At 39.9% G+C, this 14,744-nt stretch overlaps 1 protein-coding gene across 1 annotated transcript in view; it reads right to left on the bottom strand.

Moving 5' to 3' along the window:
• The window catches only part of FH (fumarate hydratase), a 30,533-nt gene extending 16,087 nt beyond the window's left edge, over window positions 1-14,446 (bottom strand). Inside the window, exons 1-4 of the mRNA XM_042925856.1 lie at window positions 14,299-14,446; window positions 7,310-7,444; window positions 4,293-4,403; window positions 2,426-2,602 (exon numbers count right to left, since the gene is read on the bottom strand). Coding sequence (XP_042781790.1) covers window positions 2,426-2,602; window positions 4,293-4,403; window positions 7,310-7,444; window positions 14,299-14,424 — 549 coding nt within the window. The 5' untranslated portion in view covers window positions 14,425-14,446. The remainder of the gene's footprint in view (window positions 1-2,425; window positions 2,603-4,292; window positions 4,404-7,309; window positions 7,445-14,298) is intronic.
• Between the last annotated feature and the right edge of the window lie 298 nt (window positions 14,447-14,744).

Raw genomic sequence — 14,744 nt, 5'->3', positions numbered from 1 at the left:
AGGTCACTTGAGGTCAAATAAGAAGCAACCTGGTTTAACCAACTCAGGACTGGATTATATATGCAGCTTACTATCATATATTATTATTGTATCTGCTAATAAATGACAACAAAACCTAAAGAAGTACAATTAACAACTGCATGTAAGGAGAGCAATAATAAAACATCCTACAGTTCTACAGTGCAAACAGTCCTTTACAAACATTTCTTCTTTCATTAAACTTGAGGAAAATTCTTATAAGATAGGTCAACACTTTAAAAACAGGAAGCCAAGCTCTCAAAGATATGTGACTTGCCAAAATATTTAGGAACTGGCAGAACCGGGACCTGACAAGGTAGTTCACACTCCACGCTCTGTAATCAACTGAAACCCCATACTTTTAAACTATTATGTTATTTAAAATGATACATTGTAACTTCTTACTATGGAAAATATCAAACCACTCACAAAAGTAGAGTGAATGGTATAATAAACACTCAAGTACCTACACCAAAACTCGAACAATTATCAGCACAAGCCAATCTTGCCTCACCTGTGGCTCTACCCAACTCCTCCATCAGACCATACATACTGGATTATTCTCATGCAGACTTCAGACTGAAGTATATAAAAGTTTATATTTAATTGCAAGTAATAAGTTTGAAAAATTCTTCATACAATAAATTTATGTGAAAACACTTCCCCGTTAACATTTAAAAATATATTAAATAACACCTAGCACCAGATCTTGAGTTCTAAATATTTTCCAGTAAGATCCTCTGAGAGTTCCTTGGAAAAATGGGTGCTGACGGGGGCTAGGACAGGGAAAACACTGATGAGCATGGAACACCTAGTGGTATAAGAAAGCAAAGAACTGCTTTAAAAAAAAAAAAAAAAAGAAAGGAAAAAAAAAATGGATGGCACATCCAAAGGACACACAAATGTGGTGGCACATCCAAAGGACACAGGGCCAACCCAGAGGGCTTCCAAAGCTGGAACGATGTGAGCAACAACATAAGTAACAGTACTGGGTTAGGACCTTAGGAATAAAATAAATATTCGCGAATTCATGTCGATACACATCAACAGTTAAATAAATATGTAAGTGGGGGGGAGGGAGACAGAAGAGGACAAATCTTTACAGACAAGTTTCAATAAATACACGTAGAAGGACTGAGAGGAGTAGAAAATCACCACTAAAACGCCACAGTAGTAACTGCTATAGGCAAGATCCACATTGCATGCTAACACTGGTGGGCAAAAGTTTAAGGAGAAAGAAGATGTTTGCAGTCTAAACATTACATATCAATTCTGTGTTGATTTTAAACATATGACCAAAAATTTCCTGATACTACTTCCTTTAGCAAGTGAAGCTTAAGTGCAATGCCTGAGCACAGGCAGACGTCAGTGACTCACTTCCAACAGAAAATGGAAGGTGGAGAAGCCCTGCAGACCCCGCCTAACCAAGTGATTACAGTCAGCGTCACCAGTCCCAAGTCACAGGCCATCACATACCCCTGCCGTGAAGCAAGAAGAGCCCTTCACTTCTGAACAGTCTTGCCCAAATCCACAGTCTCTGTCCACTTATGAGAGAGCATCAAACAAACCCAAACTGAGGGACGTTCCACGAAATACCTGACCGCTACTTTCACAAGTGTCAAGGTGACAAAAGACAAACTGTCAAGAGACTGGAGTGGACTAAGAGAACATGACTAAATGCAATGTGTAGTCTGGACTGCATCTTGCAAGAAAACAAAAGATGTTGGTAGAAAACTAGGGAAATCCTAAAAACGTCTGTTTAGTTAATAGTATTGTATACCAATATTAATTTCATTGCGTGGTAAACATACCAGGGTTATAAAAATTGTTTGACATTAAGGGAAACTGAGAGAAGGGTATACAGGAACTCTTTGAGGTATCTTTGTAATTCTTTCAGAATTCTAAAATTACTTAAAAATAAAGAGTTTTTAAAAAATAAACCAAATAATGCAGCGCCCGGGTGGCTCAGTCAGTTAAGCCTCTGACTTCAGCTCAGGTCATGATCTCGCAGTCTGTGAGTTCAAGCTCTGCATCCGGGTCTGTGCTGACAGCTTGGAGTCTGGAGCCTGCTTCGGATTCTATGTCTCCCTTTCTGTCTGGCCCTCCCCTGCTCACACACTCTCTCTCTCTCTCAAATAGGACTACACATTAATAAATAAACAAACAAACCAAACAATACAAATATACATATACTAAATTCAGGTGTCCTAATAGGGATTTTTATGAAGTTTAAGGCATAGACCCAAGATTCTTAAAAGAAATAAGAACCCATGTAAGAAGTCCTTTCTACTAAAGAATGTAAGCCTAGTGAAGCTTCTTTGCCAAAAAGCTAACGCCTGTTTTACAAGAATAATCTCAGGTATTCTTTTCAATTTATAACCAAGAAAAGAGGAGATGGTACACTGACCTGGCTTTTATTAACGTGATCATTGGGATGCACAGGTTTCTTGCTACCAAGTTCACCTCCCAGCATTTCAATTGCTCTATTGCTAATGACTTCATTTACATTCATATTTGTCTGGGTTCCTGATCCAGTCTGCCATACCACAAGTGGAAAATGATCATTTAATTTACCTTCAGCTACCTGCAGAAAAAGAAATTTAAGAAATGAATTTTTAAAAATAAGCAGTATTCAATATTCATGAAAACTACCGTAATCAACTACAAGTAAGTGATCGCCTATAAAGTGCTAAAGATGCCCACTTCTCTCATATGCTACGTGATTTTCAGATGGTGCTGCACAGCTTGTGGTTGTCCAGGAAGTCCAAGCTTCAGGATCCCAGGTTCCAACCACTGCTACTTAAACGAAAATTTCATCTATTCTGAAAGATGCAATTTCATGGATTCCAAATGAAAACTGAATCAAAGCTATCTTTCTTCTGTATCTCCAACTGCCTCTTCTAATAACATCCAGATAGGGCCACCTGTAAAGGCTGGCACATGTGGTAAGTTTTTAGGTACACTGACTGCAGTGCTCAGCGGGAACGTCCAACAGATGTTACAGCTGGAGTCAGCATCATAATGAACGAATTACTTGAAAATGAGTTCGCTGATAGTTACTTCACTGCAGATGTCCAATGAGTAGCAACTGCCAAGTGCAGAGACATACACACAGTCCAGATCTGTCCCTGCTTCTGTCATATTTTTATGTGTCAGTTCTTGAATTATAAGCTCTCTAAGAGAGTTAGTGGTTAACTTCAGCTTCTAGAATGATTTTAGCTTGAAAAAAATCAGCATGCACCTTAGAAAATTAGCACCTTAAATAATTAGTTCATTTTAAAGTAAAACTTTTTTCCTAGTTATATAAAAATAATAGATGATCAGTGTGGAACATTTTGAGAAGTGAAAACGTTATAAATTACAACAGCCCTACCCCTCAGGAACAGTGACTCTTGGCACACAATTACGATCATTAAATATATTTATTTAGGGGCACCTGAGAGGCTCAGTCGGCTAAGCGTCTGACTTTGGCTCAGGTCACAATCTCATGGTTCATGAGTTCAAGCCTCATGTCAGGCTCTGTGCTGATAGCTCAGAGCCTGGAGCCTGCTACAGATTCTGGGTCTCCCTCTCTCTCTGCCCCTCCCCTGCTCATGCTCTCTCTCTCTCTCTTCTCTCTCAAAATAAATAAATATTAAAAAAATATTTTTTAATTTTTAAAAATAAATGAATACATATTTTGCTACTCTCCCCACCCCATACTTCTTTCATGCTAGGTTTATCCTAGAACATTCTTCAAGAAACCAATTTTCTATCGCTTCACAATATAACTTGTATAAGCATCTGTTATGGTCGGATACAGTCTAATTTGTTACTATCATAAATAGTACTGCAATGAACGCCACTATATATACAGCTTTTTAACTGTTATCTCTGACTATGTCCTTAAGATTACATGAAAAGTGGATTAGTGACATTACATCTCCATACATATCATCATCAAATAACCAACTAGTTTTAAAAGGAATCATGTATACATAAAATAGTCAAATCTGTAAGTTTAACACCGCCTCTTCAAGTTTTCTTTAAATTATATAAATTAAAAGGAAAAGTCAAGAGAATTAAAAAGGCATAAGATCATCCAGAAATTCTGCCACAATATTTTAAACACCATATTAATATTCATCCTAACCAAACAAGAAGGCTGCCACATTACCCTGAAATTCATTAACTCAGGAACTCAGTGGCCCTTTCCTCCGCCCGGGCCTGACAGCATCTCATAAACGCAAGGGGCCTGATGCCACTGCGTAAACAGCACACTTATGGGCTCCTACCTCATCGGCTGCCTTCATTATCGCATTAGCAATCTTCGAATCAAGACCATAATCCTGGTTTACTTCAGCAGCCGCTCGCTTCAAGATTCCAAAAGCTTTAATAACTGGGATCTAAAATGAATCAGAAAAACATCTCAAATTATCAAGTTTTGTTTAGCATAAAAAATTAAGATTGATATTTCATGCAAGTGCAAAAACTAAGTAAACACTAACTGAAGCAACACTACAGTAACATAGGATTACAGACAGATAGGCGTGGAATGGACCAAGATTCACCATGTACCTGTTTAGGGAACCAAACAAAAGCAAGTATGTTGACTCGTTTTACACATGTGTGTATTCCCTCCACACAAACACCAATGTACCTACCACTCATTCTACTTTTTTATAATATGTTACAATGTATATGTGTTTATATACATAAAAACAAACGGTGCTCAATCATTTCACCAGCAAGCACCATTATTTTCCCTCACTGGATCTCATACCACATCATTATTTTTCTTTTTTCTCTTTAAAAGCAATAAAAATAAAAATAATATTTAACTGCCAATAAGTTTTGAATAACCAGTTATTAAATGGGTATCATTTCATCCCAAAGTCAAAAAGCATGATATTCTAGTTATTGAGGGCTTGACACTCTGTAAGTCATTGAATATTTCTTCAAGCCCAGGGTACTACACACTGATACATCTAACTGAATTTCAAACCCTTTCAGTTTGCAGATCTTTTCACTTCCAGCTCGGAATCACCTCACCAAATTTAAAGGGATGAAACTGAGTAACTTTTGATGACGTTTTAATGAAATGATATCTGGTTTTTGTAAGATGAAAGAATTATGTGTTCTTGCCAAAATTAATAGTGCAGATGGTAGTCTGGATTCCATACCAGCTTTGAAGGGAGAGAGAGTGCAAGCAAGAAAGGAAGGGTGGGGAAAAGAGGAAGGAATAGCACAATGGAAGCTACAGTCCTCAAGGGAAATCAAGGTGAAAAAAAAAAACAAAGAAAAGGAAGGAACAGGACACGTTAAACCTGGGCCACAGAGAGGATACACTGAGGGGCAAACTGAAAAGGAAATAACTAAAGAGTTTTTCTATTTTGAATTCAAAGAAACTAAAATGAAAACATTTTAAGTGTTCTACCCAAATGAGATAGAGACAAATGGCACATAGGATTCGAAACTTAAAAACTTTAAACATGAAACAGATGCGGGACACCTGGGCGGCTCAGTTTGTTAAGCATCTGACTCTCATTTTGGCTCAGGTCATGATCTCATGGTTCGTGGGATCGAGCCCCCTGCATCAAGCTCTGCACTGACAGTGCAAAGCCTGCTTGGGATTCTCTCTCTCTTACTGTCTCTCTGTCCCTCCCCTGTTCATGCATGTGCTCTAATAAACCTAATAAAAAAAATTAAAAAAAAAAAAACATGGAACAGATGGGAATTGAAATTTCTACAGGAGCACACTGGTGGTGGCTTAAGCTACTGCCAGAGTCCTAAGTGGCAGCCTGTCAGCTCTGGCCATCCAAATGAAGTGACTCACCCCAGTGTCTACAGACTCGTAAAAATGAAAGAGGGTCACAGCAGAGTTTCACTGAACACTACTACAATAAAATGGTAAAAGGACACTGGGGAGAAAAGAAGGGTCTCGTTATTAATTGACTCACATTGGAAGTTCATAATCTTTTTTGGTTTTGTTTTCCGTTGGACCTCAGGAGCAAAGGGCTGGGTTTACTCATACTACTCAGGTCAGGGCACATCATCGCCTGCTTTATATTTTTAAAAGTTCAGGATCTTAACGGAGATGAAACAAAACGTGACAAAACAGATACCCCACAAGTCCACCTTTTACAGACGTGTCATGTGCATAGCTGCCCAGTCTCTGGAGCAGCAGCGGCAATCACACCCCCCAGAACCCCATTCTGAAGCAGGACCTCGCCGCCTGAAGCAGGACCATTAAGAAGTGACATGCTTACTCCTACCAACGCTGATTAGGACTGACCTCCCTACTCCCAAGAGTTGAACTAGATGAGGATATTTTAGGATCAGCTGCTACCCTCTGTCGCCTAACCACGTCGCCTGACCCGAGTTTACCTCATCACCAAGACAGCGGTCAGTGACAATGACAAAAAAAGATTTTCCTCAAAGGAGAGTCAACTGCAGCCACTTGTAAAATCGTATAAGCCCGTCAAAGATTCAGTCGTAAAGGCTTAGGAATGGGTTGAAGTTCCATATGGAAGTTAAAATTATTGTATGATAAAAGTGTACTTAGAAGACAGCTATTAAACCATATCTCCCCGGAGGAAGGCCGCCTACTCCTAGGCTCCTATCCTACCCTGCGCTGTGGCACCGACTAGTGCTCACAGTGCAGATGGGCTCCAGCAGCACAGGTAATCTACTCCTTCAGTTCTTTTCACACTCTGACATCTCTGAAACCAAGGCACATCAATGACACGTCACAGCTCTGACAGCCTTTCTCTTCTGGGGCTACATAACGGTGTATCTTCTAACTGACGTCATCTTGAATTTAACGAAACATGGTAGAAAGTTTTCTAATCAATCATTCGTGTAGCAATGAACATATACTTATGTATTACCTATTATATGCCAGATATGGTTAAGAAGAATATTTTTATGTATTTGTGTATGCTTTCCTAGAAACTGCAACCAAGAAAGATAGAAAATATTGAAGAAAAATGTTTTCTTTTAAACCAGGTTAAAAAATTAAGTATTGAAACTAAAAATGTTTAAACTGTAAAATTCTAGTAAAAATCTGAATAATCCCAGCAAGAATAAAAAGACAAGTCACTGAGTTCTATCAAATAAAACTCTAAAATATTCAAAGTCACAGCTCAAAATAATAGTATTAAAGTTCAAAAAGCTCTTTGATATTTTAAAGAGAAATATCTTACTATTCACAAAGCCAGTTACATAATAACTTCATGTTTTAACTCTGTAAAATATTTATTTATAAAGTGACTCATTTGAATAAAGCCAATACTTCCACAAAACCACTTACTGGCATGCGCTCCGTCACACCTCCAATTTTAAAGTTCATCGTGGATCTCACAGTCTGGGCGCCATAATACTTATCATTTGGGACCTTGAGTTCACCAAAAGTATCAAACTCTATCCGAAAGGAATTTTGGCTTGCCTAAAGAGAAAAATAAGACGCTATTATAGCTTAAAAAGAAATCGAGTATCAAAGCAATAACACCTTGTCAGCTGTAAGGGGAAAGAAACCTTAGTAAGTACCATAAAGACCAAAAAATCCCATTGGATTCTCATTCTACCACCCAGTTCTTTTCTTGAGAATTTTTTTGTCATTTTTTTTTTTTTTTTCAATTTGGATACAGTTGACACCCACAATGTCACATTAGTTTCAGGTGTCCAACATGATGACTCCACAACTCCATGTCCATGCTGTGCCCGCCACAGTACAGCTACCCTCTATCACCACACAACACTGTTACAATACCATGGACTACTGCCTTATGCCGTACCTTTTATTCTGGTGATTTATTCATTCCATACCTGAAAACCTGTACCTTCACCCATTTTGCCCACCTCCCCCATCCCCCACCTCTTTGGCAACCAGCAGTTGGTGCTCTGTATTTATGGGTCTGATTCTGCTCTGTGTTTATTCCTTTGTTTTTAAAATTCCACATAGAAGTAAAATCATATGGTATTTGTCTTTCTCTGACTTATTTCACTTAGAATAGTACCCTCTAGGTCCATCCATGTTGCAAACGTCAAGATCTCATTTTTTTTATGGCTGAGTAATATTCCACTGTGTATATATATCACATCTTGTTTATCCATTGGTCTATCAATGGACACTTGGGCTGTTTCCATATCTTGGCTGTTGTAAGTAGTGCTACGATAAACACAAGGGTGTATCTATCTTTTCGAATTTTTTTCATTTTCTTTGGGTAAATACCCAGCAGTGGAATTACTGGATCTTATGGTATCCTTATTTTTAATTTTTTGAGGATTCTCCGTACTGTTTTCTACAGTGGCCACACCAGTTTGCATTCCCATCAAAAGTGCACAAGGGTTCCTCTTTCTCTACATCCTCACCAACACTTGTTATTTCTTGTCTTTTTGACGCTAACCATTCTGACAGGTGTAAGGTAATACATAATTGTGGTTTTGATTTGGAGTTCCTTGAAAATTAGTGATGTTGAGCATCCTTTCATGTCTCTGTTGGCCATTTATACATCTTCTTTGGACAAATGTCTATTCAGGTCCTCTGCCCATTTTCAATCAGATTATTTGGGCTTTTTGGTGTTAAGTTGTGTAACTTTATATATTTTGGACATTAACCCCTTATCAGATATCATTTTCAAATACTGCAGATTTTAAAGACAGACTGTAGAATTCACATGCTATGCTGAAGTTAAATAAAGGAAAGACTCTGAAGCAAAAATAATAATCTTTTCCAGTTCAGAAGTATATCTCCTGTAGGAAAAGCTTTGACCAATTCAATGTGCAGTACTTGGGTTAATCTTTATTTTACAGGAAACTTTAGAAAATGGCCTGAAAATGATACTTTAAAGGTTGTAAGTGTTACATACTGAAGCAGAGCTCAGCCATGGTCTACAAATACCAGGCATGAGAGATAGATGAGTGCAATATGAACAGCCCAGGCTTTGCAGTCAAGACAGCCCCCCCACTTAGTAGCTGTGTCACCTTCAACAAGTCAACTTTTCTCATCCATAAATTAAACGTACAGACAAGGGAGGATGGGCTAGGTCAGTTCTTAACCTTTTCAGGGCAATGGAACCCTTTGAGAATATGAGGAAAGCTATGGATCCTTTCTCTAGAAAAATGAACACAAATACATATACTGTATGCAAAATCTTACATATGATTTTAGAGAGTTTGTATCTTGAAGCCAATCCACTACCCAGAATAAGAACCCATGATTCCAAGTCCCTATTATGGAGACTCCAAGATTCTATCAAGTACATCAACTTATACGAATAAAAAATAAAAATATATATATTTATACTAATAAAAAATTAACAACTGGTCAACAAATATTTTAGAATACTATAAAAAAGACTTACTGTAAAATAATAAAAAGTTGGAATTTACATGATACTTTATAGCAAGGAGACTCCAGAGAGATACTCAGAGCTTTAATCAGTGTGCATTAATTATGAAATAAACATGGTCAGATGATTCAAAAGATTTAAAAATTCCTAGCCAAGTAATTCTGTTTTACTAACAGTCCTCTGAAAAAGAAAAACGTAATTTGTAGTTATACCCTGGGACTAGACAGATTTACAAACCCTTTATATGTTATAAAGCCTTTTGGATTGCAGAAACAGAAAAGTATCATTGTATCTATGTAGACATATAGTAGTATCACCAATGAGGTACATTTTCTTCTATTGTCTAAAAGTCTGTGGAGGACTGGCTTAAGCCAATAAGAAGCAGCAGATAATAAAAATAATCACACCTCAGCATTCAGTATGCTATGCAGCAAACTTTTCTCGAGCATCACTTTACGTGACTTTTATAATCACTCTAGGAGACTGTGCTATTGCATCTGCAGCTCAGAGGAACTGGAGATTTGGAGAGATTAAATAATCTCAGGAGATCACCCAGTTAGCAAGGGGAAAGACCTGAAACCCTCAAAGCCTGGACTGTCAAAACCCAAAAGCTGTTTGGATTTACTACTTTTTTATTACTACTTCCATAAGCCAAGAAACAGAGGGAGTAACTCCAGACTGGCCACAACGGAGCCTTGAGTTGTGCCCCTAACCCCGAAGAATAAAAGGAGGTGGACATGTGTGGTTCGACTTTTCTCTAACAGAGCTTGGTTACACTGACACCACTATACATCACTATAACTTGCTTCCTACCCTGTAGACCCAAAGCACCTGGGGCTCTGTATCTCCGAAGCACTAATGAAAATATTTTGCGTTATGATCTCTGTTTTAGGTAGCCTAAATAAATCTTCACGTATGTTAAAGTATACTTTGACCGGATGACACTAGCAATGACAGCAGGGGCACTCAACACATAAACTCAGTGTTCTTCTTCTCATCACCTTGTTAGGAGACAGCAACAAGATGCCAGCTCTAAAAGCAGAATGGTTTCCATCAGTCACTTGTGAAATCAGGTTCAACCCCTTAGATTTACACCGCTTTCTGCTTCAAAATTATTAAATTCTCATCATAAGACAGCAGTATTTTTGCCCCCTAAATAACTGGTTGCTCTGATGAAACTCAGATCCATTAAAAGTTACTTCAAAGATCTAGACGAATACATTTTACCACGTTCTTCAGCTTAAACCTTAACAATTTTTGTATTCCAAATCAAGAAACAACAACCTAAACAAATTCTAGGATCCTGACAGTGATCATTAAAAAAGTACAGAAGTCAATCATGGCCAAAATCATAATCTCAGCAAAAACTTCCAAAAATATGCTTACTGTCCCTATAATAAAAATAAACATCCCAAAGTTGCAACAATAAACACCGTCTGCAGCAGCTTAGCTAGCTAGTAACAAACCATTCCAAAAAGCCAAACAGTTATCTCTTCATTTAACCCCAGGAAATATATAGGTTGCATACATTTGTTGAACAGAAACTGAAGCAATGCTGTAAAACACTTTGAAAGGCACCAGGAATTACAGAAAAACTGTAGGGGAGGCTACACTTATGTGGAGTTAGCATCAGTTAGATAAGTACATATATATATATGGATAGAGGAACAACGAACCAGGTAACTGCCACGTCTCTTCAAACATTCTTTCAAATGTTCTTTACGATAATAACCCACAGAAAAAACCTTCCGACAGTGATCCGGTACATACATAAACACGTGCATACACGCACACAAGGCTGAAACAAAAATTTCATGAAACAGTATGTTATACACCCGTATTTTCTATTCTACACAATTCTATTAAAATATTAATAATAATAATAATAACAATAATACTGGTAGCTACCCACTACACTGATTCCACCATCTACCTATGAGTCCACTTGAGGTCTGAAAAGCACTCGTGTGGTTTTCAAAATCTTCCACATTATCACATACATCATCTCTTCCCAGTGGCCTGGGCATGAAGAGAATGGATGCTCATCCTCAAATAATTGAAAATTATCAGTGCTTTTGAGGATGAAGTGATGAATGGCATCTCTTAAATAAAAGTTTTTAATTCATATAATCCACTGTTACAAAAAAGTAGCATTTCTGAAAACCATGCCTTCATATGCCATAATTCAGAGAGTTTCTAGCAGAAGGCAGTTTATCACTTCAGGTATTTAACACCATGGCTTAAAGAGTTTAACCAGGGGCGCCTGGGTGGCTCAGTCAGTTAAGCAGCCAACTTCGGCTCAGGTCATGATCTCTTAGTCTGTGAGTTTGAGCCCCGTGTCGGCTCTGTGCTGACAGCTCAGAGCCTGGAGCCTGTTTCAGATTCTGTCTCCCTCTCTCTGACCCTCCCCTGTTCATGCTCTGTCTCTCCCTGTCTCAAAAAAATAAATAAAACGTTAAAAAAAAAATTAAAAAAAAATAAATAAATAAAATAAAGAGTCTAACCAGCTGAGCATGAGGCAGACACAAAGTGTGACTTCCCAATGGTTCCTGTGAGGCTTGTGCTCATTTAAAATCAGCCCCCCTTCTGGAGAAGCATGAAGGGTAATGGTCCTGTTCTCTGCAGGCTTATTGCCATTAAGACACAGAAATACCATGTACTGTTAGCAGCCACTAACTCCAGGAACCTCAGAAATTGACGAAATGGTCTCAAAATTTGCATGCCAGTCTAAACCAGAAAAGTCAATAAATACAGGCCTCGAGCCTCTAAGATGTCCCCCTGCACATGGATGTGTAAGATAACCATTAACTAAACCATGGCACTTTCTAAAGAAATGTCTTTCAGATTCTGTTTCAGGTGGTTTAAAAGAATATTCAGTGTTCAAGAAAACCCAAATCATTTCTCATGTAAAAGGACAACCTCCAAAGATAAAAATCCAAAGTTTGACTTCACAGCGTTTGGGTTTTAAGTTTCTTTCAGGAAAACTCTGGCTCAACTTAAAATATAGGGTGACCACAAAGTCTTGCAATACTGGCAAATATACAATAAATGTTTTATTGATATTACATTGTAATATAGAAGATATAATCTGTTTCCAGTCTTCATGGCCATCCTGCAGACCATTAAGGAAATACAGAAAAGAAACTTTAAAAGATGTGGGGCTTTCCATCCACCATGCCATCAAGGCACTGTCAAAGCTGGTCTCCACTACATATTCTCACCCTCACTGTGCTATTTCTCCTAGGCAGTATTTATCACGTTGTAATTAACTGTGCATCATTTCTTTTCTTATTTAAACACCCCCAGTAGTCTCTAAACTCTATGCTTGTAGCAACTGTCTTTTTCAAAGGGTCTGATACATAGCAGGTGTTTAATAAATGCATTATCTTATGCTTGTAGTGACGGTCTTTTTCACAGGACTCAGATGCACAGCCTGCATTCAATAAATGCTATCTTCCTAGTGGATGAACATTTATGGCTCATTTGGATACAAGGTAACTTAGGGCATTTATGGTTATGTAAATTCTCAACAGCAGCAATAAAAAAAAAAAGCTTTTAATAAAATCAACACAAAGATTTTGAACTGAGATTACAGGGCAAAAGATAGATTTGGAATTACGGGGGAGGGGGGAATCCTATCTCCATTTGATCTTAGCTAACATTACAACACTAAAAAATCAAGGCAGTGCTATTTTTTCAATATTTATAACAGGACAGATTCAGTTCTCCAGCCGCCAATTCCCTTTCTACAAAACACTCAGTAAAAAATACATAAATGTTTTAAAGGCTCTAAATGCACTAAAATTATTAGAGCAGGAAACTGCAGGAATATGAAGCACCCCTGATTTTGTAGTTTCAAGTACAGTAATGCCATGAAATTATCTTAAAGTTCACAGTTCAGAACATGTCTTGGGCCTTTGAAATATGCTAGATGGAGGCATTTATTTAATGAGCACCTACTACTTGCCAAACACTGTCAAAGTACTTTCACATGGGCAATCTTGCTAGGTACCTGTTATTATTTCCACTTTACATGCAGAAACTGAGGCACAAAGACAAGTTGCCCCAAATCTGAACTTTGAGCAGCAGAGTAGGATTTGAAATCCCATGTCTGACTGCAGAGCTCATACTACAGCACGGTGAACTTGTGCAGAACTGTAACTCTTACTAAACTACCACTTATTCTCCAAACTCCTCCTACCAATACGTGTGTGCCTATGTATTTAAAATGCTCGTCAAAGCCCAAATTACTGAAGGTGACACTCGAAAAAGCAAAGGACTTGAACTTGGACCTTTACCTTCCTTTGGTCTTTCTGAATTAAAAAATACTGACTCAGCTACAGTTAGATCCCATCCAATATTCCCTAACATACTTAAGGACACTCTGTCCCCCTCAACAAATTTCAAGGTTTTACAAAAGTGGGGAAAACCATCGTCAGCCTACCAAAATTGGCAACTTCGTGAAAAGTAAAATCTTTGAAGTTCCCAAGAACCTTCAACCCCACCCCAAGGCCTGAAAGTTGTTCACCGCCCAGTGGTGATAAAAGGCCGCAGGTCCGGGGCGACGATCGACACTGGGCCTGCTCAGGGGCAGGGGCGGCAGCGGCCCTCGTCCCCCGCCTCCCACCCCGGCACAGTCCCCAGGGCAGCGCCCCAGGGTGGGGGCCTCCGCACCGGCTGGATCGCCGCAGAACGCGCGGCTGGGGTGGGCCCCTACGGAACACCCCAGGGGTCCCCGCAGGACCCTCGCCGGCGGCTGCAGCCCCTGCCCACGCGCTCACCCGGGGAGGAGGCGGCGCTACGAGGCCCGGAAGCCCGCCACGCGGGCGCGCGGCCCAGGCCGGGGTCGGCCGGGACGCCGCGGGAATCCCTCCCGCCTGCCGGGCCGGCGAGCCGGAGGGCTGAAGGTCACCGCGGGGAGGCCGGGGCTCGGGCGGCCAGCGCTCACCATTCCAGCGGCGTTCGGGGCCCGCAGTGGGAGGACCGGCACGCCTCCGAGGCCGGGAGCTGAGGCTGAGCCGGGAGGCCGCACGAGGCGACGCGAGCGCGCGAGGAGTCGGACGACGCGGTACATGGTGCACCGGCAGCCTGGGTAGAATTTGGGGGCGGTTGAGGCCACGCCTCCACGCCCGCTGTCTGAACACATCCCTCCCACGGCGCCTCGCTCTTGTCCAATCAAGCCGAGGGGGTGGGGTGAGACCAATCGTGAATGGCCAGTAAAGAGAGAGGGGCGGGCTTACCTTCCGTGTTGTTGCGCGGACCCTGGAAGCCCTCGGATTCATTGGAAACTAGGGAGAAGGGAATTATGGGGAAGGAAGTTTACGTTGAAACCTCTTTGAAACAGCTTGATCGCTGTTTGAGGCAGAGGGAGGGCGAGAGTATTAGCTGGTGAAT

Source organism: Panthera leo, chromosome F3, assembly GCF_018350215.1.
Source record: "Panthera leo isolate Ple1 chromosome F3, P.leo_Ple1_pat1.1, whole genome shotgun sequence".
Classification (NCBI taxonomy): domain Eukaryota; kingdom Metazoa; phylum Chordata; class Mammalia; order Carnivora; family Felidae; genus Panthera; species Panthera leo.
The sequence above is the reverse complement of the archived record's forward strand: the minus strand, read 5'-3'. Positions and strand labels throughout refer to the sequence as shown.